This window comes from Neolamprologus brichardi, chromosome 3, assembly GCF_056152115.1.
Source record: "Neolamprologus brichardi isolate AB-2024 chromosome 3, ASM5615211v1, whole genome shotgun sequence".
Taxonomy (NCBI): domain Eukaryota; kingdom Metazoa; phylum Chordata; class Actinopteri; order Cichliformes; family Cichlidae; genus Neolamprologus; species Neolamprologus brichardi.
The window spans coordinates 5,604,943-5,631,967 of NC_142106.1; the positions used below are offsets into that span (position 1 = coordinate 5,604,943).

Sequence of the window (27,025 nt, forward strand, 5' to 3'; positions counted from 1 at the left end):
AATTTATTACTCTGATTTAAACATTTTGAATTATTTGTCATATTGTAGACATGTGCACCAAACTATGCACTAAGAAACCTATTATACATTACCTTGTTTTACCGGAGATAATAAATCTTAAATGACAAGAATGGGTGATAATAATTATGGTACAATAATAATCATGATGACTATATCTGTTGTACAGATGCCCAGAATGGAAGAAACCTGTTTACTGCTCATCCTGCTGCTCTCAGGTCAGTGATTTTAATATTTTAAACATTTGAAATATAGTCCATGATCATAATGAGATAAACTGATGTCATTTGGGTAATCAGATTACATGATAATATTTTAAATGAGATATTTATTAACACATTTAACACGAGGACAGAGAAAATCTTCATTTTCTGATACCACAATACCTGCATTCATTTTAAATGTAAGTTCTTTATTTTTTCACATTTAGATTTTTCATTTATTGAAAATTTGGAGGTTTAATTTTGTAATAATAAATCTAACAAACTTCATGTTTTGGCTGCTTCATTGGGGATCAATATGTTTCTGCTTCTAGTTGTTTTTCTCCTCATTCTAAAAATTACTGATATTAACCACATCCTGATGTATTGCTGGTGCTGGTCCTAAGCCCAGATTAAAGAGGAGAGTTTTATCACGATGTTGTATCAAGATGCCAAAATAGACTGGTTCTTACAGTGGTATAAAATATTGTTTGCGTTCTCTCCGATTTTCTATTTTTATGTTTATCACACTTAAGTGTTTCACATCATCAAACTAATTTAAATTTTAGACAAAGATAGCACAAGTAAACACAAAATGCAGTTTCTAAAAGGAAGATCTTTATTATTAAGGGGAAAAAAATAATGGAACATGAACAACAAAGTAATTAAGATCTCTCAGGGCTCTAGACTAACTTTTTGCCACAGTTGCACTGGTGCATCTAACTTCTTTTCTTAGGCGCACCAGCACAAAAGTTAAGTGCACCCAAATTTTTCAACCGCATTGCTTAACACTGCAGTTTTATGTGTTCACTTTTTTGCGGGGGAAAATTGTTGTCCATACAGACAATATTAATTTGTAAATGATTAACTAACAATCTTGTCAACACAAAGATCTTTATTTGGAGCACAGATCTACAAGAAAGAAAAGTTACTTAAAAAGTGCTTGTGCTTTAATAATAATAATAATAATAATAATAATAATAATAATAATAATAATAATAATAATAATAATAATAATAATGGATTGCATTTATATAGCACGAGAACCTCAAAAGCAGTACAGAACAGTTCTACTATTCATTCACTCTCACATTCACACACTGGTGGAGGCAGCTACAGTTGTAGCTACAGCTGCCCTGGAGCAGACTGACAGAAGCGAGGCTGCCATATCGCGCCATCGGCCCCTCTGACCATCACCAGAGTGCTTTGGCACTTTTTGGCAATATTGTAGACAATGTTGAACTTAAACTTAATCATCACATCAGCCTCCTCTGACGACCGGTTTGCTGGTGCCTGCCGCTGAAAAGCAGGGTGGAGAAAGGACATTTGAGCAGTGCATTTATTGCTGCATATAATGTTTTCTGGCTTTACTGTGCTTTTTCAACGTTCAGAGGTTGATGGCTCCGTGTCAGAGCACTGGCTATGAATTTCAGATGGATCAGACCTGAACAAAAAAAGTTATCAATAGTTCTTTTCATCTTTTCTTATTACCCACAGCTACAGCCACTTCTGTTGGGCTTAGGCTACTCACTAGGGCTGGGTATCATCACTGATTTCTGTAATCCATTCGATTCCGGTTCAATTTTGCCTCAGACAGTCAGAAATATTATAATTCTGATCATTTATCAGTACTGACACTTGTGAAACTTCATCAGAGGTGTGAGCATCACAGCAGTTTCCTGTGTGTCAAAGTAACTGAGGATAAAACACAGAAAAACATGAAGGAGATTTTCCTGGCCTGGCTTTTTATAGCAGATAACCTTAAAAATATTCTGCAGTAGATCAAAAACTGAAGAAAACCATGAATCAATATATGAACATTACCATGCTGCTGAAGTGAAGCAGAGCAAAGTTACAGAGGTTTAATTAGAGACAGCCAAGCTTTTTGCAATTTTGCATAATTTTAAAAAGTTTAAATTTCTTCAGTATTGAGCAGCAGAAATTAGGCTGTCTTATCCGAGGTCATTTAAGTAAAAAAAAAAGAAGAAAGACAGTGGCCGATAGCACTGTAAACAACGGTAAACTGCTGGGTAATAAGCAAGCGAATAATTCAAAAAACAGAGATAGGAAACTGTTCTTAAAGTACACAGAGAGAGAGCTGTGCATGAAGTGTGATTTTATCATGGTGGAAGCAAAACAGCAAAAGTAAGAGGGAATTAATGACGATGTTTATCAAATGTGAAGCGTAGTTTGGATCTTCTTTTGCTGCTTGTTCAGTGAATTTTGGTTGGAGAGAGACAAAACCTGCAGCATCAGAATCTAGCGCAAAAAAGATGTAAACACAAAGCGCAGTCCCGCCCCTGACCATCTCTGATTGGTTTAGTCCAGAGCTTCCCAAAGTGTGGGGCCCGCCCCCCAGGGGGGCACAGAGCCATTGCAGGGGGGGCGCGGTATGAAAAGGAAAAAAAACACTTGGACACTGCTAGCATAATTGACAGATTATGCTAGCAGTGTCCAAGTGCTAGCAGCACCCACACAAATGCAAAGCAGGAGATGAAGCATCCCTGAATATGAATACGAACATTTTTCTTGTAAAACAAAGGGGGGCCTAGCAAAAAAAGTTTAAGTTTGGGAACCACTGGTTTAGACCAGCGGTCCCCAACCCCGGGGCCTCGGGTCCGTGAGTCGTTGTCAGCCTCTCCCATCGAACTCAGGAGGCGGGGTTACCGCTGATGAAACCATTGCTTTGGCCTGATGGCCATTTCTTTTAGAAGGTATTTTTGTTTAATAATCAGCGTGAACTGTGTATACATGCATAAACGTTATTAAAAGAAATAACGTTGGTGTTTCCGTCAGGTAGTAACTGCTAGGTTTAACTGTACAAAGGTTGTTCGACACTATGAAACACATATGGACTTCATGATGTTCGGCTAATATTTTTATTGTGAATAATAATCTTGAGGGTAAACGGCCCTGTACACCACGGAGCGAGCTCAGCATATCCACGATATCTTCAGCTCTCTGAGTTTCACAGCTGGGTCACATGAAAGTGTTGGCAGCATCAAACTCATCTAACGGTCATCTATGAATTCACGGGTCACATAAATATTATTTTAATGAAAATCTTCCCTATTACTGTCAACTATTCCAGAGACGTTGTAACAGAGATGAACGCGTCAGTTTGTCACAGGTCAAAGTGGAATGAAATTGATTGGTTGAACAGGTGTTCGTGATCTGTGTTATCTGCATTTTCATCAGCGTGAGAGACTCAGCAGCAGATTAGAATCAAGTATAATAACTTTTCTTTTTTTAAAAATAATTTACCAAATGAATACACACACAGAGTCCGTGGTTACCATGGTTACTGCATAAGCAGCTGTGAATTAAACAGCTGACACTGCGGAAATAACATGTTTAGTTTTAAAGACACCTTCCTGCCTTTAGTCTCATTCATGAGCAGTATTAGTTTTCTTCTCGATTTTTATGTCACAGAAACACAGAGACACAAGATGAGTCGGAAAGAGACGATCGTTCGGTGAAATAAGGATCTGCGAATGCAACATGTGGAACAAGAGTGGAATATGTAAACAAACTGGTTAAAGTATAAAAAAAAAACACAAAAAAATACTGTTAAGCTGGAACACCGGGGCTGTGAGCTCGGTACACTCTGTCAGCTGACTGTTAGCGGAGATAGTGACATCTCTGAAAACATCTGAGCACTTTTGCAAACATGTTCTATGTTGACAACCTGACCAGACATGTGAAGATTACGCCACTACATTCGCGGCTAAAACACTATTAAAAGTGTAGTTGGTGACAGACAACAGGGTACTTTAAAACTTTATGCCACCGCCATTGCTACCTGTGATTTGAAATGCATTCTGGGATACCTGGCTGCCCCAAGTCCACACAAGCAATCAATTATCTAGGATCAACCTGTTTTGACTTACTTTGCACGGCAACCAATCAGATGCTAGAGAAGCTGCAGTGGCATATGTGTGTATAACTGGTTGGTGAGAGACCAATTAAAGTTTAATTAAAACATAATTGTTTGATTAAATTAAAACCATATGAACTCAAGTGAACCTAGAACTCACATGAGCGAGTTGTTATCGGGACAGGTGCACGCATACACACACACACATGAACCCACATGGTGGGTGAGGGGGTAAGGTTGAAAGAAATGTTTCTGGCTAGGTAGCTTGAACACAAAGCAGAGAAGAGAATTAAAAATGCTCTATTTTCTGTTGTCAGTGTGCTTTACATTGTAAAGTAGACCCTACAATAATACATACAGACAAAAACCCAATAATCACATGACCCCGTATGAGCAAGCGATTTGGTGACAGTGTGGGGTAAGCCCTGGTGATAAACACAGCACAGGGCTGTCTTTTATGTTTGTAAGTTACTTTGTAACTTCCCACCTCTGGTTAGTCTCCATATAGTTTGACTATTTAAATGGTTGTAATTTTTATTTTTTTAAATTTGTCTTTTTTAGTGATTCACCCAGGAGCACAGTTTCTGCAATAAAAACCTTTGTTTTATTTTTCTCAGGAGGACTTTCCACTCTTCCTCCCCACTCCAGAGAATACCACTTTGTGAACCAGCTGATGACCTGGACTGAAGCTCAGAGTTACTGCAGAGAACACTTCACTGACTTGGTCACCATCTACAACAGCAACATCAACCAACTGCTTCTCTCAATTTCACCAAGGATTAATGCTTGGGTTTGGATAGGGCTCTATGATGATCGTTACAGCTGGAAGTGGTCCAAGGAGGAAAAACTTTTTTATGTTGGTAGTACACATGAATTTTTGATCTGGGCTAACGGCCAACCAGACTGTGTAAATGCAAATGAATACTGTGTGGCTGTTCAGGGACAAACACAGATGAATGATAGACCCTGTGGAGATTCTTACCCTTTCCTGTGTTATGATGGTAGGAAAAACGATTTGTTGCCCTAGTTTTCCTACGATTTTATGAGATTCAGAATGTGTGTTTGAAAATTCATCCTTTTTTTAAATCTTTCACAGCCAGCAGTACAAGTTACATCTTAGTGATGGAGAGCCGCTCCTGGTCAGCGGCTCAGTCATACTGCAGGACATACCACACAGACCTGACCAGTATAAGAAGCAAAGAGGAGAAATCCAACATCACGCTCACTTTGAATGGATCAGGGGGTCAGTATGTGTGGATTGGTCTCTACAGGGATCCCTGGGCCTTCTGGTCTGACAACACAACCTCCACATTCACTAACTGGTTCCCTTCTGAGCCTAGTAATTATAATTCAGTTGAATACTGTGGAGTATTTATATTAACGACAGGGGAATGGGGAGATCTCAACTGTGGCAGCAAAATCTCTTTTTTCTGTTTCAAAGGTGAGGTCCAGAATGCAAACACTGTAAGATCCTGTCATCATGTAAAACACTAATGTTTGTGTTTTTATATGTGGTTCATTTTTAGCAGTGACAAAGCAAACAGTGCTGAAAATGAAGCTTCAGACAGAGGCAGACATGCACAGCACAGAGATCCAGCAGCAGGTTTCACAGCAGGTCAGCAGTTCAGTCACAAACACAAACTTGACACAAGTTCAAACTATGCTTCATGTTTTTCATCATCTGCACATTTTGTCCAGCTGTCAGGCCTCATGCTGTCAGAAGGACTGACAGACTTCAGGATTCGTTGGAGGAAAGTCCAGAGTTACCGTGACGACCAGTCAAAGAAGCAGGATGTGGACGGTGACTGCAAAACTGAAGACTGACTGGACTGAACCACTTCATGTGTGAAGTTAATAACATGCTGTGCTGAGCTGTCTCATCCTTTAAATCTTTCAATATTTCAGAGTGTAAAGTTTCACCAACAGCTCATTTGTTCAGCTGCAGTTGTAGTTTGGTAGAAATTCTTTAATCAGAGGTCCACTCACTAGTTTTCCTGATAGGCTCTAGTCACTTGTTTTTGTTCTGCAGTGTCTATTTTAAAAGCTTTGACACTGTCCTTCTGCTTTTGCTTTGATGGTTGATAAACATAAAAATATCAGCCATAAATAGGTCCATGAGAGCCCCAAACCTTACCTGATTTCAAATTTGATCAGGATATTGGCTGTAATGTATTCTGGCAGGAAAATGATTATTTGGAAATGCTTGAAATGGAAATGATCATTTACTGTGAGGTGAGGTGTGGTTGGGGTGTGGACAGTGGTTGTGCTTTTGTAACGTGGAGGTATGGACAGCTACACACTGAGGCCTCAGTCCTGCCTGTTCACATTTTATTCTGTAAAAACTACATTTTCACTGCTTTTATGACCTTTTAGTGGGGAGAACATAGCTAGGATTTAATGATTTAACAAATCTTTTAAATCCTTTGTCCTCCACAATGCTAAATGGCTGGGAGTCCTCAATCACCATGCTAACCAGGTCTTCATCTATTTGAGATTGTTCTCCTGAGGAAAGCACAAATATAAATATCACACACATAACTGATTACAGTTGTATAATGTTGTTATTAGTGATGGGTCGGTTGCAAACGAAATGGCTCTTAGAGCTGGATCTTTGACGTGAACGACGCGAGCCGGCTCCTTATCGCGAGCCGTGGGGTTTTTTTCTTTCTCTTACCCTCTCTCTCTCTCACTTTTTTTTCGCTTCACTCAGCATGCGAGCCTTGTGCTTTACGCTGGGAAGAGGGGGGAGAGGCGGTAGTTACACTGAGGCTACGTCCACACGTACACGGGTATTTTTGAAAACGAAGATTTTCCGTTTTCATTTATAAAAAAAATCCCGTCCACACATAAAAGCCAAAAGGAACATGCCGAAGCAGCAGTTGGCGCTATATTCCTATCCATGTAGAAATGTTGGCCAATCAGAAGGCAATAAGCCTGGGTGGGAAAAAGTAAACAAAGATGGGGCATAGAAGCAGAACTGAGTCGTATGTGTGGAGGGACAGTAACTGTGTGTGTGTATATGTAAGCATTTAAACACTGCAGAGAGTAAAATTAACAGTAACAGTATTTTGTCTTCGTCCGCCATTGTAGAAATTCATTTCACCGAAACAATAACGTAGCGCACAGTGTGATGTCAAAAAATGGGCACACCTTTGACGCTGCGTTTTCTCCGTTTTTCTCGTCCACACGTAAATGCAAAAACTGAGTTTTAAAAAATATCCACCCTGGCCGGAGTTTTTAAAAATCTCTGTTTTCAGTGACCGAAAACGCCGTTTACGTGTGGACGAAAGGTGCAAGCGCATAGAAAAATCTGCGTTTTCAAAAATACCCAGGTACGTGTGGACATAGCCTGAGTAGCACATGAACAGACCAGGGACAACACCGTCACATTAGAAAGGTATAGTAATCATCCACAACTATTTTCAGTTGCAGATGATAAAGGATTCAGAAAGTTTATTCATGCAGGTCCATATGACAGAGAATATGCATCTTCTTTTTGTTTTCACATAATAATTTATGTTTAATTGTGTTGTGGTTTGCAGTGTTTTGTGTTGTTTCACTTTAAATTTGTAAAAGGAAAAAGCTGAAAATTTAAATAGTTAAAAGTTGAAATGTGAATAGTTGGTTTTTGTATTATATGATTTATTTATTACATTTTATGTGGAGTGAATAAATAAAAGTATATTTACGGTGGCCCCTACAGACAAAGCACATACAAACTTCAAATCACGTACAAAAGACAACAGAAGTACTTCAGGATGCTAGGGGCAGTGTTGAGCTTTGTTACCTAGTGGCTACACAAGCCAGGAAATACCAACAACCAGATTTGGTGTGTGGTAGTAACAGGTAAATGAACTTTTTAAAAAAAATTATTTTAATATATATGAATGCTTGTGTATAAATACACAAACAATACACATACGCTTTCATGCTTTCAATTGTGTAATTTAAGTGATCTAGGTAGTGTGGAGATCAGAGAAATATTTTACTGCTATTGTTCATGGTCATCATCATTACCATTGCATTAATAACATTAATAACATAATCTACAGCATTGATATTGTATTCAGATGTTTAATCATATTGGCACCCAATTAGCCTTTATTACAGGTGCAGTTATAACCACTTTAAACTGTTGAGTTAAATCTATAATCTTAAATGCTTTTGAATGCTTTTCATAATCTTAAATGTTTATATGTAGATTACATTGCATTATAAGGCCTAACTCTGAGTACACTCTGTGCCAAAGTAGACAGGAAGCGCAGGCTTTTGCAGAGCGTGCTTGTGAAAGTGAAACTAAAGCAGAGTCTAAGTGTGAGTTACTTTGAGGAGCTGTTGGGAGGATGCTATTTGAATAACCAGGTTATTTATTCATTTATATCTTTTGATTACGCTTTTAGTAGAGGTTCTTGATTAAAACATTTATTCAACATATTACAGATATAGTTTCAGTTAGGTTATTACACATAACGATGAGCCTCTGGTCTGGTGGAAAGGTTACAAGGTTTAGCTGGTGAGGTGAGAGGTGAAACTGAGTGCATTTCAGGTTGACACACACACACTAGATAGACTCATTTATAGGTGAGAGGTTAATCATATTTTGTTTGTGACTGCAAAATTGTGCCTGCAAAAGAACAGTTTGTTGCAGAACTGCTGCTGATGTTCCAGACGATAAGCAGGCGTCCGGCAGCGACAGGAAGCACCTGCCGTGCAGACGGAGATGATGTTCTTTTTATTGTGTCACAAGTTGTCAACAGAACATTTGTGGTTTTGAAACTTATGCATGTGATGATGCATGAGGGGGCGTCATAAATGTCCCTGATGATATAAAATAACTGTTAGTGTATTGTTCGAGTGAGATCGATGCTGTCTGCGTACAGTGTTCATCTCCCACACGTGTGTTCATTAAAATCATCGTTTGACTCCACCCAGCCGGATCAGTGTTGTTATTTTGGAATTCCTCCTGTATCCCTCTCAATATTTGAACCCTTAACAGTAGCTCTTTTTGGAAGTTCAGTTCATGCTAGAAATGTGTTTTGGAGTTTGTACGTGTTTTGTCTCTAGGGGTCACCGCATATATTTATATATAAACATATATAAATAAAACCACTTTTTTTTTTACATTAGTAATTCCTTTTGTGCATAATTTTATATTATTGTTAATAATAAATTAATTAAACAACAAAACAACCTGAAGAGCCGGTTCGGAGCCGAAAGAGCCGGTTCTCTAAAAAGAGCCGGAAATCCCATCACTAATTGTTATATCATTTAGTAACATTACAGCATGCTGTATTATCATGGCATTTGATGGCTCACCTGGTCTTGCTCCACAAGAGGGGTTTATATTGCTGTCATAGCTCGCGGCAAAGTTTGAACCACTTCCTTAATGCCCGACAATATTTTCACAGACCGGCCGTTAAGGTGTCGTGGATAAATACAACAAAATAAAAGTAGTACCGGTACCGAAAAATTTATTGATAACACACGTGAAAAGACCCAGGAAAACTGAGTTAATGATAAAAACGATAACAAAATAACGCTGAAAACCGATAAAAACCCTGAAAACCATAACTTTCACACCTGAGCTTCAACTCTCGTGGCCCAGTACCAAACGACTCACGGACCGGTACCATCCATTTGACAAACTCAATAATACAGGTAAATGGTTTGAAAAGTAAAACACTGCATACAGTACAACTCAAAAGCTTACTTTAAGGAAAATAAACAATACTACACAAAAGGAAAAACCCTTCATTTGGTTGTATCCAGGGATGCAATCGAAGATATCACACGGTTAGCAAAATCACTAGCCCCGGGACGTCGGGCTAGCGATTTCTCCAGTCAGGCTACCAAAATCTAACTCAGCCCTGCCCGTCGGGCTATCGTAGGAAGGAAAATATATGTCTATGCTTTTGCATTCTTTCGCCAATGTAGCTGAGTAATTATGTCATTGGCATCGATGAGCCACTGTCAATATGTGACATATTGAAATCGCGTTTGAATTTGCGCTTGTGTTTTGCTTTCACTTTCATTTTGCGATCGTGCGAAAGGTGCGTCACTCACCAGCACTGATTGGTGAGTGACGATTAATTGCGCACCAATTCCTCTGACTTCGTCTTATCACTCATTAGCTTATTAGTCAAATGCGACAAGTGAAATCTCTCGCAGCAAGCTTAAATATGTGAGAGGTTGAGTGCGCAAAGAATCGCTGACCGTTATGTAAGTACGTGTGTAAAAGCAGTAGGATTTACGCTGGTATTTTAGTTCTGCTGAGCCAAATAAGACAGGTCAGGGTGAAGAAGGGGCAGCCAAAGAAAAGCCTACCACAAAACGGAAAAGTTATGACAAATCAGTCTATGAGGCAAAAAGAAAGTGCAGCTTTTTTGGTTTCATGGACAAAAGAATTTCTGTGGCTGGAATATGACGAGCTAAATAACATGATGTTCTGACAGGTGTGTTGTGAGTTTCATTTGATTTCTGAGTCGACAAGCGCCTTTGTTACTGGGACCAGTCATTTTAAGAAAGACCCCATCAGAACCCATGAGAAATGCAAGAAATGCATTATTGCCCAGTCAGCAGTATCTTTCCCAGAACAAACAGCAATTGCAAAACACATACTAAAAATAAACCAAGCACAACAAGAACTCATGAAAAATCTGTTTAGAACAGCGTGCTATGTTGCAAAGAGTGAACTACCAATGGCAAAATTTAGCAGTCTTTGCAAACTTCAAAAAACAAATAGCCTAGATCTTGGTTCCACTTACTTCTTACCCGTGACTTCAGTGAAAATTTCAGATTCAGGATCTGACACAGACTGATTCATGTTCTACACAGTTCTTACAAGTTCATAGAAATTTCTGTTCAATTAGAACCAAGTATTTGAGTTGATGGTTGTAATTTTTATACAGTTGTTGTGATTTTTATTTTAACAATTTTTTTGATTAATTTTTGTTTTGATTTTGCAAAACATAAAAAAATTGCTTTCTTTTTTATTCGGGCTACTTAAATTTATTTTGGGCTACCAAAAACTGAAGAATGCCTGCCCGAAGGGCTACCAGAGATTTTGAAATTTTGCGAGCCTTGTATCATGTCCTTATATAAACAGGAAGTGCTTGGTCAGCCCCTCGCACACATCTGTTTTGGATTTAGGCCTAGAACAAAGGGACAAACAAAGGAGTGTGTAGCCAAAGCAAGAAACAAACATAATGTACCATAAATTTACCTGTCAACAGAAGAAAATTCAAATCACCTGATGGTTGAGTAGTATTTGTTTTAAAAGCGTATGCATGGCTGTAAACTGTAATATGATGCTACTACAAACAAACTGAGGATGGTATGCAGAGCAAAGTTACACCAGCAATGTCTAAACTAAAGCATTATAACCAACTGTAAAATAACATGAAATAAATTAGAAATATTTTTAAGGGACAAGTGGTGAATAAGTTCAAGCCTACCACTTTGTCACAGTTTTATGTAGTGTGTTAGTTTGTTTTTACTTCCTTGGAGCAACTGTGACCTCATTGTTTCCTCTGGGATTAATAAAGTATCTCAATACAACCCCGATGTACTCAAACTGCTTGGTTATAGATTTAAGGTACTTACATTTAACAAAAAGGCCTCAATCTTCAGTATACAGTTAGGATCAGCAAGGTTTTGGGCTGTTATCACATTGTGTGATGTGGTGAAAGTGCAGCCCTAGTTTAGGCTTAAATGTTTCAGACCTTGCCAATAAAATTTTCGTGAGTAAACCTGGAGAAGCGTCAGCTCAAGATATTATTGTTGTCATTGCTGTGGATATTTACCTGATACACTGACTTGGTGAATAAATGTTTACTCTTATTCAAACTGATTTTGTAGCTTCTCTTAGTTTAGCACCAGGTTTATAATCTTGCTAGCCAGTTAGTGTTAGCCTAGCGGTGCTGCTGCCGCTCGGCTCGTGTTACTTAAAAATTAAAACCACAGCCTTAAAAACCTTACATAAAACTATGTCAGTAAAATTTTCCGTTGATTGTTTGAAATAAAAAAGTGAGATAAGAGCCCAGACAAAATTCTTCGGGAGGTGCAGCCGTTAGGGGTGGGGTGTAGTTTCAATCCATAGCCATAACTAAGTAGCTATATATATCATGTTTAACCTGAGTAGCAAAAGACCATAGGGGGGTTGAAAACGATACGCCACGAGTTAGCTGTGCTCGCGGACTCTATCAAGCCCTGACCTCCCGCTCAGCTATCCCGCTGGTGGATAACAGAGCTCTCCGAAAACGTGGAAGCACTTTTGCAAATATGTGATATTTTGATAAATTAAGTAGATATTTGAGCATTACACAGCTACATTCTCGCCTGAAAATATCTTAAAAGGTTATTTTGTGACCCAGAAAGGGTAGTCTGGGGAAAAGGAGGATCGCATTTTTCGGCCGCGGTTGTCGGAGCCTGTGTACTTGTAAGCGCAGCAATGGCGGAGGAGCGCAGCTAAAAAACCTTTAAATATTACTTTTTCTGGGTCACAAAATAAACTTTTAAGATATTTTCAGCCGAGAATGTAGCTGTGTAAAGTTCAAACATTTGTTCGATTTATCAAGACATCACATATTTGCAAAAATGCTCCAACGTTTTCGGAGATGTCTATGTTTTTTCATGCTTTGTGTCAGGTTTTGAACATCTGTGGCATCTATTAATGTCAAATCTAGCCTTTCTTTAACAATATAAGCAAACTGCTTTTATATTTAACCAACTTTTCTGTTTTATTACATTTTAAATAATAATAATAACAATAGTATTTATTTTGTTAAAAAATGTGTTTAAAAACAAGTTTTGTTGTGAAAGCTATAATCCAGATTAGTGGCCTGTTAAATGGTTAAAGTTTAGGTTGGCCTTATACTTGAGAATAAAGTAATACAGTTTGTCCTTCTAAGGAATTCAGTTAAATTCCACAGTTGAATCATAAGAAACATTGTGTTACATATAATCCCTGCCATATGTTAGATCTGGTCATTTTGCTTATTAGAAACTTTATATATGTCATGGTCCTGGGTCGGTGACCCAGCGCTTTGAGTTTGTTATTATTATTTTCTAGTTTATTCTGTTTTTGTATTGGTTGTTGGGGTTTGTAGTGTTTATTTTCCCTACCTGTGTCTCCCTCTGTGCTCTGTACAGGTCCCCGAGTTTTGTGTTGTAAAACAGTCTGTGTGTTTCCTGTTTTACTTTGTAGGTCTGTGTCTCGTTATGCCCATTAGTTGCAGCTGTGTCCCCTCCTGTGTGCCATTTCCTGATTACCTGGTGTGTGTATTTATAGTTGGTGTCTGCCTGTGCTTCTCGTCGCGTCGTCTGTGTTCATTCCCTAGGTTTCTCTACGTCTCTCTCTTCTGCCGTCCTCATCTGCTATCTCCGAGTTTCTCCCGCTGACCTTATGTTCCAGGTTTGTTTGTTAGTTTCACCCAGTTTAGGTTTATGTTCTGTCCTGCCCTCACTTCTGTTATTTGCACTGTAAATAAAACCCACTTGCACCTCCACTATTGTCTGCCATTGGATCCTCCTTTCTCACCCTCCACACGACTGCCGCCCCAGCCGTGACAGTATGACGCGACCACAAGATGGATCCAGCAGCTTTGTCTGGGGAGAGCGACCTCGCACGCATCCAACGCCTGATGGACTGGGTAACCCACACCACCAACGCAAGGGCGAAAGTGGTGGGGTTAAAAGCCATCGAGGCGATCCTGGAAGGAAATTCCTACCTCTGTCGGTTCAAGGGACTTTCGGACTTAATTCGCAACCTGCATAAAGCCCGGGAGGTGGTGCAAGCTCGGGAATCCACAGACTTTGTCCAGCAGCAGCGGACTACGGCCGCCCCGGAACAGCCACGTCAGCTTCTCCCGCCGGAGGTTTTGCCCGGCCCGCCGGAGGTTTTGCCCGGCCCGCCGGAGCCATCCGCAGGGAGGAGGCGATGATCGCGCCGTCGGCGCGTCACCCCACAGTCGGATATTAGGACTATAGCACTGCAGGCTGTGGTGAGTGAGAAGGACCCTTTTTCTGTTTTGGACTGTGGGACGGTTTATTCAGGGGCTTTGTTTTGTGCAGCAGATGACAAGGAGAACTGCTGGTTGCCTGTTCATTCTCCTGCTCAGCTGTCCTTAGCTCGTTTAGCCGCACAGCCGCAAGCTCGTTTAGCCGCACAGCCGCAAGCTCGTTTAGCTGCATAGCCGCAAGCTCGTTTAGCTGGACAGCAGCATTCAGCTCGGCCCCCGGTATCCCCACTAGCCCGGTCATCTATGCCAGCTCCGTCTTCACCGACTCCCTCTGTACGGGAGGCTGCGTCTGTGCCTCCCGTTTTGGACTCTTTTTCTAGTACGTATTTTTTGCAGAGAGACAAACATGTTAAAAAGGCAATTGTTCCTCAACAGCTGGCTAGTTTAGAGACTGTTACTTGCTCCAGGGCCTCACCAGAGGTTAAATTACAGCCCTCAGCTGACTCTGGACCCCTGGACGCTAAGAACCCAGCTGAGGACTGCATCCGGCTGTTGCTGCCTGAGCAGGGTCGGTGCTCTGTGCATCTGCAGTCTGATCTGTCCCTGCCAGAGGCCCGTGAGCCTGCTGGTTCTGTTCTGTCTCTGCCAGAGGTCCCCGCACCTGCTGGTTCTGTTCCGTCTCTGCCAGAGGTTCCCGCACCTGCTGGTTCTGTCCTGTCTCTGCCAGAGGTCTCTGCACCTGCTGGTTCTGTCCTGTCTCTGCCAGAGGTCCCTGCACCTGCTGGTTCTGTTCTGTGTGTGCCAGGGGCTCCAGTGCCCACTGGTTCTGGGACTGTTTTCGCTGGGGGGCCCGAGGAGCCCGTCCAGCTTCCGGCCTCGTCAGCTGGAGGGCCCGAGGAGCCCGTCCAGCTTCCTGCCTCGTCAGCTGGAGGGCCCGAGGAGCCCGTCCAGCTTCCTGCCTCGTCAGCTGGAGGGCCTGAGGAGCCCGTCCAGCCGCCAGCTGCAGCCTCATCATCCTCGCCGACTGCCGCTCCATCCTCGCCAGCTGCAGCCTCCGCGGCTTCATCCTCGCCAGCTGCAGCCTCCACGGCTTCATCCTCGCCAGCTGCAGCCTCCGCGTCTCCATCCTCGCCGTCGCCTGGTCCAGCTTCAGCGCCTCCACCCACGCCGTCGCCTGGTCCAGCTTCAGCGCCTCCACCCACGCCGTCGCCTGGTCCAGCTTCAGCGCCTCCACCCTCGCCCGGTCCGGCCTCTGCCTCAGCCTCGCCCAGTCCGGCCTCTGCTTCTGCCTCGCCCGGTCCGGCCTCTGCTTCTGCCTCGCCCGGTCCGGCCTCTGCCTCAGCTTTGCCCGGTCTGGCCTCTGCCTCGCCCGGTCCGGCCTCTGCTTCTGCCTCGCCCAGTCCGGCCTCTGCCTCTGCCTCGCCCGGTCCGGCCTCTGCTTCTGCCTCGCCCAGTCCGGCCTCTGCATCAGCTTCGCCCGGTCCGGCCTCAGCTTCCGTCTCGTCTGGTCCGGCCTCAGCTTCCGTCTCGTCTGGTCCGGCCTCAGCATCCTCCTCGCCTGGTGTTGCGGGGGCCACGCCACCTTCAGGTCCCAAACTGCCGCCTCGACATCGTCGGTCATCTGCCAGGCCGCATGTTGGGCATCTTCGTCACCGTGGTCGGCCCCCAGAACTGTTTCCACGCCACTGCCTACTGCGTGGCCGGCCTCCAGACCTGCCCCACTGCCGCTGCCTTTCACACGGTCGGCCCCCGGAACTGAACTTTTTTGGCCTCTGGCACTGTCGGCCTCCAGGTCGGCCCCCTGAACTTGTCCGTCTGGGCCTTTTTGGACTTCTCTCGTTCTCCGTTTTTTGGTTTTGGGGGGGGGTTTGTGTTTCTGTTGGGCTGTCTGGAGCCAGCCCTTGAGGGGGGGGTACTGTCATGGTCCTGGGTCGGTGACCCAGCGCTTTGAGTTTGTTATTATTATTTTCTAGTTTATTCTGTGATTATATCTCTCGGCTGGCCTGGGAACGCCTTGGTGTTCCCCCAGATGAGCTGGAGGAGGTGGCTGGGGAGAGGGAGGTCTGGGCCTCTTTGCTTAGGCTGCTGCCCCCGCGACCCGGCCCCGGATAAAGCGGATGAAGATGGATGGATGGATGGATAGTTTATTCTGTTTTTGTATTGGTTGTTGGGGTTTGTAGTGTTTATTTTCCCTACCTGTGTCTCCCTCTGTGCTCTGTACAGGTCCTCGAGTTTTGTGTTGTAAAACAGTCTGTGTGTTTCCTGTTTTACTTTGTAGGTCTGTGTCTCGTTATGCCCATTAGTTCCAGCTGTGTCCCCTCCTGTGTGCCATTTCCTGATTACCTGGTGTGTGTATTTATAGTTGGTGTCTGCCTGTGCTTCTCGTCGCGTCGTCTGTGTTCATTCCCTAGGTTTCTCTACGTCTCTCTGTTCTGCCGTCCTCATCTGCTATCTCCGAGTTTCTCCCGCTGACCTTATGTTCCAGGTCTGTTTGTTAGTTTCACCCAGTTTAGGTTTATGTTCTGTCCTGCCCTCACTTCTGTTATTTGCACTGTAAATAAAACCCACTTGCACCTCCACCATTGTCTGCCATTGGATCTTCCTTTCTCACCCTCCACGCGACTGCCGCCCCAGCCGTGACAATATATTGGAAGTTAACTTTTAACAAGCATGTAATCATTATATTTAAATTATGTGGTCTTTTTTCAAACACATATCTCTTCAGGCCTAAAGTGACCGTGCCGATACCACACATTCAAACAGTAGTAGATGGTGTTTTTAACACTGTATGTGTTAGTCTAATTTGGTTGTATGGGGTCTACATTGACCTTCTGTGTTGTAAGTTAAAAGGATTGCACAGCCATTAAGGATCAAATCAGCTTCTAAAAAATGTTCTGTGTTTTCTCCCTCTGCTTGCTTCTTACTGTCTTTGAGGCTCGGGACCAGCACTTCTGCTGTTGTAAGTATTTTGGTTTTCCAATATATTAGCAACTGTCAGTGACATTTATATTAATCAGGCTGAACTTTAATCATATGGAGAACTTCAAGGCATGTTGAGGATGTCATTTAACCATTTGAATCAGTGTTGGAGCAAGGACACATCTAAAACCTGCAGGACACCAGCCCTCGAGGCCTGGAGTTGGACACCCCTGACCTATGTTGTCTGTTCCTAGAACTTGTACAAGCTTAGTTTACTAGGAAACAAATGGAAATAACTTGATTTTCCTAATGATTTGCATTATGATGAGACAGAGTCACCTTTTGGTCACCTTCACATGTTTCTTTAAGCCCTGAGGCCTATCATTTTCGTTTCAGGGAAACATTGGTAGGGTCACATGATCATTGTTGGTCAGTTGATTGTTGGTGAATGTATTTATTACATTGTACATTCCTGTAGAAAGAACAGAAGCAACATTAAAAAGATAAAATAAAATCCACTGTCCTCAGGCCCAGAAAAGTGTCTCATCCTGTTGTCAGAAAGTAAACTTGTATTTGTGTTTCAAATAGGGACACCCAAATTCTGCAGAAAGCTCACTCCCTTCAGGTGGCCTTATTTGACAGTAAAATATGTGTGAAGAACAAAGGAAAAAACTCTTTGAACATCAGCTTTAATCAGCAGATGAAAAGATACGTTGTCAGGTAAGTCATTATTAATTTATTACTCTGATTTAAACATTTTGAAATAGATACGTATTGGGTGTCCAATTGTGTCAAGACTAAAGATCTCTAAATTATAGATTTTAAATATTCAAACAGTATTGCATATAATTAATTTAGACATGTGCACCAAACTTGATACTAAGAAACCTATTATAAGAACAACGTGTTTTACTGGAGATAATGAATGTTAAAATTGGTGATAATAATTATGGTACAATAATAATCATGATGACTATATCTGTTGTACAGATGCCAAGAATGGAAGAAACCTGTTTACTGCTCATCCTGCTGCTCTCAGGTCAGTGATTTTAATATTTTAAACATTTGAAATATAGTCCATGATCATAATGAGATAAATTGATGTCATTTGGGTAATCAGATTACATGATAATTTTTTAAATGAGATATTTATTAACACATTTAACACGAGGACAGAGAAAATCTGCATTTTCTGATACCACAATACCTGCATTCATTTTAAATGAATAAGTTCTTTATTTTTTCACATTTAGATTTTTGATTTATTGAAAATTTGGAGGTTTAATTTTGTAATAATAAATCTAACAAACTTCATGTTTTGGCTGCTTCATTGGGGATCAATATGTTTCTGCTTCTAGTTGTTTTTCTCCTCATTCTAAAAATTACTGATATTAACCACATCCTGATGTATTGCTGGTGCTGGTCCTAAGCCCAGATTAAAGAGGAGAGTTTTATCACGATGTTGTATCAAGATGCCAAAATAGACTGGTTCTTACAGTGGTATAAAATATTGTTTGCGTTCTCTCCGATTTTCTATTTTTATGTTTATCACACTTAAGTGTTTCACATCATCAAACTAATTTAAATTTTAGACAAAGATAGCACAAGTAAACACAAAATGCAGTTTCTAAAAGGAAGATCTTTATTATTAAGGGGAAAAAAATAATGGAACATGAACAACAAAGTAATTAAGATCTCTCAGGGCTCTAGACTAACTTTTTGCCACAGTTGCACTGGTGCATCTAACTTCTTTTCTTAGGCGCACCAGCACAAAAGTTAAGTGCACCCAAATTTTTCAACCGCATTGCTTAACACTGCAGTTTTATGTGTTCACTTTTTTGCGGGGGAAAATTGTTGTCCATACAGACAATATTAATTTGTAAATGATTAACTAACAATCTTGTCAACACAAAGATCTTTATTTGGAGCACAGATCTACAAGAAAGAGAAGTTACTTAAAAAGTGCTTGTGCTTTAATAATAATAATAATAATAATAATAATAATAATAATAATAATAATAATAATAATAATGGATTGCATTTATATAGCACGAGAACCTCAAAAGCAGTACAGTACAGTTCCACTATTCATTCACTCTCACATTCACACACTGGTGGAGGCAGCTACAGTTGTAGCTACAGCTGCCCTGGAGCAGACTGACAGAAGCGAGGCTGCCATATCACGCCATCGGCCCCTCTGACCATCACCAGAGTGCTTTGGCACTTTTTGGCAATATTGTAGACAATGTTAAACTTAAACTTAATCATCACATCAGCCTCCTCTGACGACCGGTTTGCTGGTGCCTGCTGCTGAAAAGCAGGGTGGAGAAAGGACATTTGAGCAGTGCATTTGTTGCTGCATATAATGTTTTCCGGCTTTACTGTGCTTTTTCAACGTTCAGAGGTTGATGGCTCCGTGTCAGAGCACTGGCTATGAATTTCAGATGGATCAGACCTGAACAAAAAAAGTTATCAATAGTTCTTTTCATCTTTTCTTATTACCCACAGCTACAGCCACTTCTGTTGGGCTTAGGCTACTCACTAGGGCTGGGTATCATCACTGATTTCTGTAATCCATTCACACTTGTGAAACTTCATCAGAGGTGTGAGCATCACAGCACTTTCCTGTGTGTCAAAGTAACTGAGGATAAAACACAGAAAAACATGAAGTGGATTTTCCTGGCCTGGCTTTTTATAGCAGATAACCTTAAAAATATTCTGCAGTAGATCAAAAACTGAAGAAAACCATGAATCAATATATGAACATCACCATGCTGCTGAAGTGAAGCAGAGCAAAGTTACAGAGGTTTAATTAGAGACAGCCAAGCTTTTTGCAATTTTGCATAATTTTAAAAAGTTTAAATTTCTTCAGTATTGAGCAGCAGAAATTAGGCTTTCTTATCCGAGGTCATTTAAGTAAAAAAAAAACGAAGAAAGACAGTGGCCGATAGCACTGTAAACAACGGTAAACTGCTGGGTAATAAGCAAGCGAATAATTCAAAAAACAGAGATAGGAAACTGTTCTTAAAGTACACAGAGAGAGAGCTGTGCATGAAGTGTGATTTTATCATGGTGGAAGCAAAACAGCAAAAGTAAGAGGGAATTAATGACGATGTTTATCAAATGTGAAGCGTAGTTTGGATCTTCTTTTGCTGCTTGTTCAGTGAATTTTGGTTGGAGAGAGACAAAACCTGCAGCAGCAGAATCTAGCGCAAAAAAGATGTAAACACAAAGCGCAGTCCCGCCCCTGACCATCTCTGATTGGTTTAGTCCAGAGCTTCCCAAAGTGTGGGGCCCGCCCCCTAGGGGGGCACAGAGCCATTGCAGGGGGGGCGCGGTATGAAAAAGAAAAAAAACACTTGGACACTGCTAGCATAATTGACAGATTATGCTAGCAGTGTCCAAGTGCTAGCAGCACCCACACAAATGCAAAGCAGGAGATGAAGCATCCCTGAATATGAATACGAACATTTTTCTTGTAAAACAAAGGGGGACCTAGCAAAAAAAGTTTACGTTTGGGAACCACTGGTTTAGACCAGCGGTCCCCAACCCCCGGGCCTCGGGTCCGTGAGTCGTTTGTCAGCCTCTCCCATCGAACTCAGGAGGCGGGGTTACCGCTGATCGAGTCAAAACCAATGAAACCATTGCTTTGGCCTGATGGCCATTTCTTTTAGAAGGTATCTTTGTACAGTTTCCTCTGCGTTGGGGTAGGGTGGGCTGCCCCTGGTCCTGTGGGGCTTGGCGGTGCTGCTGCCTTAGGCCCCGGTCTGGATGGGCCTGGGCTCCCTTGCCTTGGTGGATACCAGAGGACGGGTTGGCTACTGGGGTCAGCGGGGGAGCTGGCCCTAGGGAGGGGTATCCTCCCCTCCCTTCTCTTCCTCCCCATCCCTGGCTACCTCCCTCTTCCCGCTCCACCACACCCACCCACACAGGTAGGGCCTTGGGGTGCGGGTGTGCGGGGAAGACATTCCCCCCCCCCCCGTCCTCTTCTGGCCACCTGTGCCTCAATTTTATCTCACAACTTAGACATCCACATTACTTACACTCTCATAACACACACATATATATATAGGGCCTTGAGGATGGGCACGTTAACGGCGTCCAGTAGACGGTCTGTGTATTCAAACCTACCTCTGGCGCCGGTGCCCACCTCTCATTTTTAAATCCATGTAGACATTGAGGGTTCTCGGGAGGGGCCGTGCTAACACCTGCTGCTCTCTGGCAGCAGCTCCATGCTCTCCCTTGTTTTAAATGCACTTTAGAGCAACACGCAGCAACACTACACTTGAGCGAGAGGAGGGAGGTATGGGGTCTTAACACACCCCCGCCCCTACTAGCCATTGGGGCGGGGGGGCTCACCACACTCCCTGCCGGTGACTGATGCCCTCAGGGGTCGGTGCATTGGTGGTTCTTGGTGTCCGGGGCTGGGCGCTCAGGTATGTACCAGCTCACTCCCAGTGGCTACTTGGCGGGGCCTGGCGCCTGTTGCTCGGTCAGGCCTCTTCCGGGGCGCGGGGGGCCCTCGGGCCTCCGGCCTCTGTGCCTGCGGCTCGGTTCACTCTGGCACAGCTGGCTGCCTGCAGAGCCGGCGGGCACGACAGTGCACCCCCCTCTAGCTTCTGCCCGGTGGCTACTGGGTGACCCCTCGTCTGGGGATCCTCAGCCCTTCCCATGAAGGTGGCACGGATGCCCCTCCAGTGGTCCTCCTTGGGCTCTTGCACTCTGGGGCCTCTGGATGTCTAGGGCCTGGATCTCCTCCATGCCTGCTTCATGCCCTGGGGGACAGGGCTATGGCTCTCTACATCCTCTTGCAGACCATTACATGGGGAAACCATTTGAATACAAGCGTGCCGATCCACACAGGTGTGCACACAGGTGTTCGCTGTTCGTAGACTTGAATCACACCTTTCTTGGCTGCTACTTCAAAGCACATTGTGCGCTGTCTGTCCTGCGTGCTGCACAACAACATTCAATATTTAGTATTTACTGCTGGTTACACTTAGCTAGATTAATGTGATGGTGTTGTGTATAGTATGTTGCTTTGGTTTTTTTTGCTTGTTTTCTATTCATCCATTTGGCAAAATAAATCCATTGGGTATCCTTGTTGGTCTTCAGACAACAATTCTGATGGCTAAAGAACCAAATCGGACAGGCAAAAAAAAAGAAAAAAAAAGAAGGTATTTTTGTTTAATAATCAGCGTGACCTCTTTATACATGCATAAACGTTATTAAAAGAAATAACGTTGGTGTTTCCGTCAGGTAGTAACTGCTAGGTTTAACTGTACAAAGGTTGTTCGACACTATGAAACACATACAGACTTCATGATGTTCGGCTAATATTTTTATTGTGAATAATAATCTTGAGGGTAAACGGCCCTGTACACCACAGAGCGAGCTCAGCATATCCACGATATCTTCAGCTCTCTGAGTTTCACAGCTGGGTCACATGAAAGTGTTGGCAGCATCAAACTAATCTAACGGTCATCTATGAATTCACGGGTCACACCAATATTATTTTAATGAAAATCTTCCCTATTACTGTCAACTATTCCAGAGACGTTGTAACAGAGATGAACGCGTCAGTTTGTCACAGGTCAAAGTGGAATGAAATTGATTGGTTGAACAGGTGTTCGTGATCTGTGTTATCTGCATTTTCATCAGCGTGAGAGACTCAGCAGCAGATTAGAATCAAGTATAATAACTTTTCTTTTTTTAAAAATAATTTACCAAATGAATACACACACAGAGTCCGTGGTTACCATGGTTACTGCATAAGCAGCTGTGAATTAAACAGCTGACACTGCGGAAATAACATGTTTAGTTTTAAAGACACCTTCCTGCCTTTAGTCTCATTCATGAGCAGTATTAGTTTTCTTCTCGATTTTTATGTCACAGAAACACAGAGACACAAGACGAGTCGGAAAGAGACGATCGTTCGGTGAAATAAGGATCTGCGAATGCAACATGTGGAACAAGAGTGGAATATGTAAACAAACTGGTTAAAGTATAAAAAACAAACTGTTAAGCTGGAACACCGGGGCTGTGAGCTCGGTACACTCTGTCAGCTGACTGTTAGCGGAGATAGTGACATCTCTGAAAACATCGGAGCACTTTTGCAAACATGTTCTATGTTGACAACCTGACCAGACGTGAAGATTACGCCACTACATTCGCGGCTAAAACACTATTAAAAGTGTAGTTGGTGACAGACAACAGGGTACTTTAAAACTTTATGCCACCACCATTGCTACCTCTGATTTGAAATGCAATCTGGGATACCTGGCTGCCCCAAGTCCACACAAGCAATCAATTATCTAGGATCAACCTGTTTTGACTTACTTTGCACGGCAACCAATCAGATGTTAGAGAAGCTGCAGAGGCATATGTGTGTATAACTGGTTGGTGAGAGACCAATTAAAGTTTAATTAAAACATAATTGTTTGATTAAATTAAAACCATATGAACTCAAGTGAACCTAGAACTCACATGAGCGAGTTGTTATCGGGACAGGTGCACGCATACACACACACACATGAACCCACATGGTGGGTGAGGGGGTAAGGTTGAAAGAAATGTTTCTGGCTAGGTAGCTTGAACACAAAGCAGAGAAGAGAATTAAAAATGCTCTATTTTCTGTTGTCAGTGTGCTTTACATTGTAAAGTAGACCCTACAATAATACATACAGACAAAAACCCAATAATCACATGACCCCGTATGAGCAAGCGATTTGGTGACAGTGTGGGGTAAGCCCTGGTGATAGACACTGCACAGGGCTGTCTTTTATGTTTGTAAGTTACTTTGTAACTTCCCACCTCTGGTTAGTCTCCATATAGTTTGACTATTTAAATGGTTGTAATTTTTATTTTTTTAAATTTGTCTTTTTTAGTGATTCACCCAGGAGCACAGTTTCTGCAATAAAAACCTTTGTTTTATTTTTCTCAGGAGGACTTTCCACTGTTCCTCCCCACTCCAGAGAATACCACTTTGTGAACCAGCTGATGACCTGGACTGAAGCTCAGAGTTACTGCAGAGAACACTTCACTGACTTGGTCACCATCTACAACAGCAACATCAACCAACTGCTTTTCTCAATGGCACCAAGGATTAGTAGTGGGGCTTGGATAGGGCTCTATGATGATCGTTACAGCTGGAAGTGGTCCATGGAGGGAAAACTTTTTTATGTTGGCAGTAAACATGAATTTTTGATCTGGGCTAACAGCCAACCAGACTGTGTAAAAGCAAAGGAATACTGTGTGGCTCTTCAGGGACAAACACAGATGAATGATAGACCCTGTGGAGATTCTTACCCTTTCCTGTGTTACAATGGTAGGAAAAACATTTGTTGCCCTAGTTGTCCTACAATTTTATGAGATTCATAATGTGTGTGTTTTAAAATTCATCCTTTTTTTGAATCTTTCACAGCCAGCAGTACAAGTTACATCTTAGTGATGGAGAACCAAACCTGGTCAGCGGCTCAGTCGTACTGCAGGAAATACCACACAGACCTGACCAGTATAAGAAGCAAAGAGGAGAAATCCAACATCACGCTCACTTTGAATGGATCAGGGGCTCAGTATGTGTGGATTGGCCTCTACAGGGATCCCTGGGCCTTCTGGTCTGACAACACAACCTCCACATTCACTAACTGGGAGCCTTCTGAGCCTAATAATTATAATTCAGTTCAGTACTGTGCAGCAATGTATTTAATGTCAGGGAAATGGGCTGATTCCACCTGTGAATTGAGAGTCAGTTTTTTCTGTTTCAGAGGTGAGGCAATGCAAACATATTAGACATATTAGAATGCAAACACTGTAAGATCCTGTCATCATGTAAAACACTAATGTTTGTGTTTTTATATGTGGTTCATTTTTAGCAGGGAGAAAGCAAACAGTGGTGAAAATGAAGCTTCAGTCAGAGGCAGACATGCACAGCACAGAGATCCAGCAGCAGGTTTCACAGCAGGTCAGCAGTTCAGTCACAAACACAAACTTGACACAAGTTCAAACTATGCTTCATGTTTTTCATCATCTGCACATTTTGTCCAGCTGTCAGGCCTCATGCTGTCAAAAGGACTGACAGACTTCAGGATTCGTTGGAGGAAAGTCCAGAGTTACCATGACGACCAGTCGAAGAAGCAGGATGGGGACGGTGACTGCAAAACTGAAGTCTAACTGGACTGAACCACTTCATGTGTGAAGTTAATAACATGCTGTGCTGAGCTGTCTCATCCTTTAAATCTTTCAATATTTCAGAGTGTAAAGTTTCACCAACAGCTCTTTTGTTCAGCTGCAGTTGTAGTTTGGTAGAAATTCTTTAATCAGAGGTCCACTCACTAGTTTTGCTGATAAGCTCTAGTCTTGTTTTGTTTTGCAGTGTCTCTTTTTGACCACTTTGACACTATCTTTCTGCTTCTGCTTTCACTGTTTGATAACTATAAAAATATCAGCCATAAATGGGACCTCAAACTTTACCTGATTTCAAATTTGATCAGGATACCGGCTGTAATGCATGCTGGATGTCCTCGTATCTCTAAGTTTAACTTCAATTCAACTTTAGTGGCTGGGAGCCAAATCTAACATGGTCATAGTTATTGTTATGATATTAGTTTTAGCCTTTTACTTTTTCCTAGTGTAGTGGAAACAGGTAGGTTGATCACCACACATGATAAGAAACCTGACTGAAAACTCCAGAGAAAGTTATATAAAAAGATCTGTATCTTTAGTTAAACTGGTATTTGGAAGTAAGTCATACATTAGTGATGTGAATATTCTATAATTATAATCAATGATAGTAAAATGTCCAATCCCAATGTTCCCCAGAAGTACCTACAGTTTGTCATACTATGATTTTAACCACAGGTTAACCTGGGCACCAATTCCAGCACAAGAAAAAAATAATAATAATAGGTAAGCATGTAGCATGTAGGTAAGCAGATTTGGGATTGGGCTGTAGGAAAATAATCTGTAAACATTATATAAAAATGTATTACTGTACCTCAAAGATAATCAATAAAATTAGAGTATCTACTGTTTTTTGTTTTGTTTTGTTGTTTTGTCTTCAAAGTAAATGTTTTCATCTTATACTGTAGTTAACACGACACAAAAGCTTTTATTGTTGCACTTTGAGAGTGAAAATGCACAATACTAACTTACTCACATACAGCTGTTCACATGTCCAGCTGTGAGGTGTTTGAGGGACGGTTCATTCAAAGACAAAATATATGTGAGAAATTCCTGATCTGTCCACAACCTCTCCAACAAACAGGAACGAGTAGGCAGAGATGATGCAAACACATCTTTTTAAAAATCATGTAATGCTCTAAATCAACTTACCTCAAAATGTATAAAGCATATAAACATCTACAGCAATATTATGCAACAAACACAGCAGTACTGTCAATCCAAAATACTCCATGTCTCATATAACTGAAGAAAAAAATGGCATTTACTTCCAGGTACATTCTGGTGCTGATACTTCAGGTTTTTGTCCTTTATACCTCTTCCTTGAAGGGCATGAGTCGTAATACACGGTCCAACTGTGTGTAAATTGTGCTTCATTTGTATAGTTTATGCTTCATATTTTAACTGCAGGAATCAGGAAAAAAGTTAGATACACCAAATATTAGTTCCTGGTTCCACCACTCGGCCAGCGGTGGAACTGTTGCTGCAGCTGTTGGTGCTGATGTCGGAAGGAAGAGAATCTATCTATTTAACATTAAATGTGGTGTGAGTAAGACTAAAAACACACCCTCACATAATAAAAGTATTTCTGCTGCTTGTGATATTTTTGTTAGTATATTGCCAGGGAAGCGTGACTGAAAAGTAATGAGTAAATAAGTGCTTGTGTAACATAGTTAAATAGAGTTGAAGTTAAATCCCACTAAATGGGACATTGGCGCCACCTACTGTTGCAAAAGTCACCCTGCAATATTCACAAAGGGCAAGGGATTCTGGGTAATCCTCAGAATAATGGAGGATTCCTGCGAGGTAAGGAATGCGCAAATGTCATGGGGAGGAAAAATCATATCGCAGGTTGTTAAAGTAATACAGTC

The 27,025-nt window shown here is 41.9% G+C and overlaps 3 protein-coding genes across 4 annotated transcripts in view; 2 read left to right on the forward strand and 1 right to left on the reverse strand.

Moving 5' to 3' along the window:
• LOC102779340 (protein NLRC3-like) overlaps window positions 1-27,025 on the reverse strand; it is a 334,346-nt gene that overhangs the window by 183,695 nt on the left and 123,626 nt on the right. The gene's annotated exons all lie outside the window — the stretch shown is intronic.
• LOC148103247 (putative C-type lectin domain family 20 member A) lies at window positions 164-6,355 on the forward strand. 2 transcript variants are annotated; one of them, XM_087831617.1, is made up of 5 exons: window positions 182-236; window positions 4,713-5,096; window positions 5,192-5,536; window positions 5,622-5,710; window positions 5,794-6,355. In XM_087831617.1, exons 1-5 carry the CDS (start codon window positions 188-190, stop codon window positions 5,917-5,919), a joined length of 993 nt encoding a protein of 330 aa, XP_087687743.1. In that variant the 5' UTR covers window positions 182-187; the 3' UTR covers window positions 5,920-6,355. The 2 variants fall into 2 exon arrangements, with proteins under 2 accessions (XP_087687748.1, XP_087687743.1); XM_087831622.1 differs by having other exon boundaries at window positions 164-236; window positions 5,622-5,824.
• LOC148103248 (macrophage mannose receptor 1-like) lies at window positions 17,940-25,915 on the forward strand. Its single transcript, XM_087831632.1, has 5 exons — window positions 17,940-18,012; window positions 23,917-24,300; window positions 24,397-24,741; window positions 24,848-24,936; window positions 25,020-25,915. Exons 1-5 carry the CDS (start codon window positions 17,940-17,942, stop codon window positions 25,143-25,145), a joined length of 1,017 nt encoding a protein of 338 aa, XP_087687758.1. The 3' UTR covers window positions 25,146-25,915.

Coding starts and splice junctions, on each gene's coding strand:
- LOC148103247 (XM_087831622.1), top strand. CDS start 164: ATGATGACTATATCTGTTGTACAGATGCCCAGAATGGAAGAAACCTGT. Junction 5,097..5,191: donor CCCTTTCCTGTGTTATGATG/GTAGGAAAAACG, acceptor AATCTTTCACAG/CCAGCAGTACAAGTTACATC. Junction 5,537..5,621: donor CTCTTTTTTCTGTTTCAAAG/GTGAGGTCCAGA, acceptor GTTCATTTTTAG/CAGTGACAAAGCAAACAGTG.
- LOC148103248 (XM_087831632.1), top strand. CDS start 17,940: ATGATGACTATATCTGTTGTACAGATGCCAAGAATGGAAGAAACCTGT. Junction 18,013..23,916: donor GCTCATCCTGCTGCTCTCAG/GTCAGTGATTTT, acceptor TATTTTTCTCAG/GAGGACTTTCCACTGTTCCT. Junction 24,742..24,847: donor CAGTTTTTTCTGTTTCAGAG/GTGAGGCAATGC, acceptor GTTCATTTTTAG/CAGGGAGAAAGCAAACAGTG.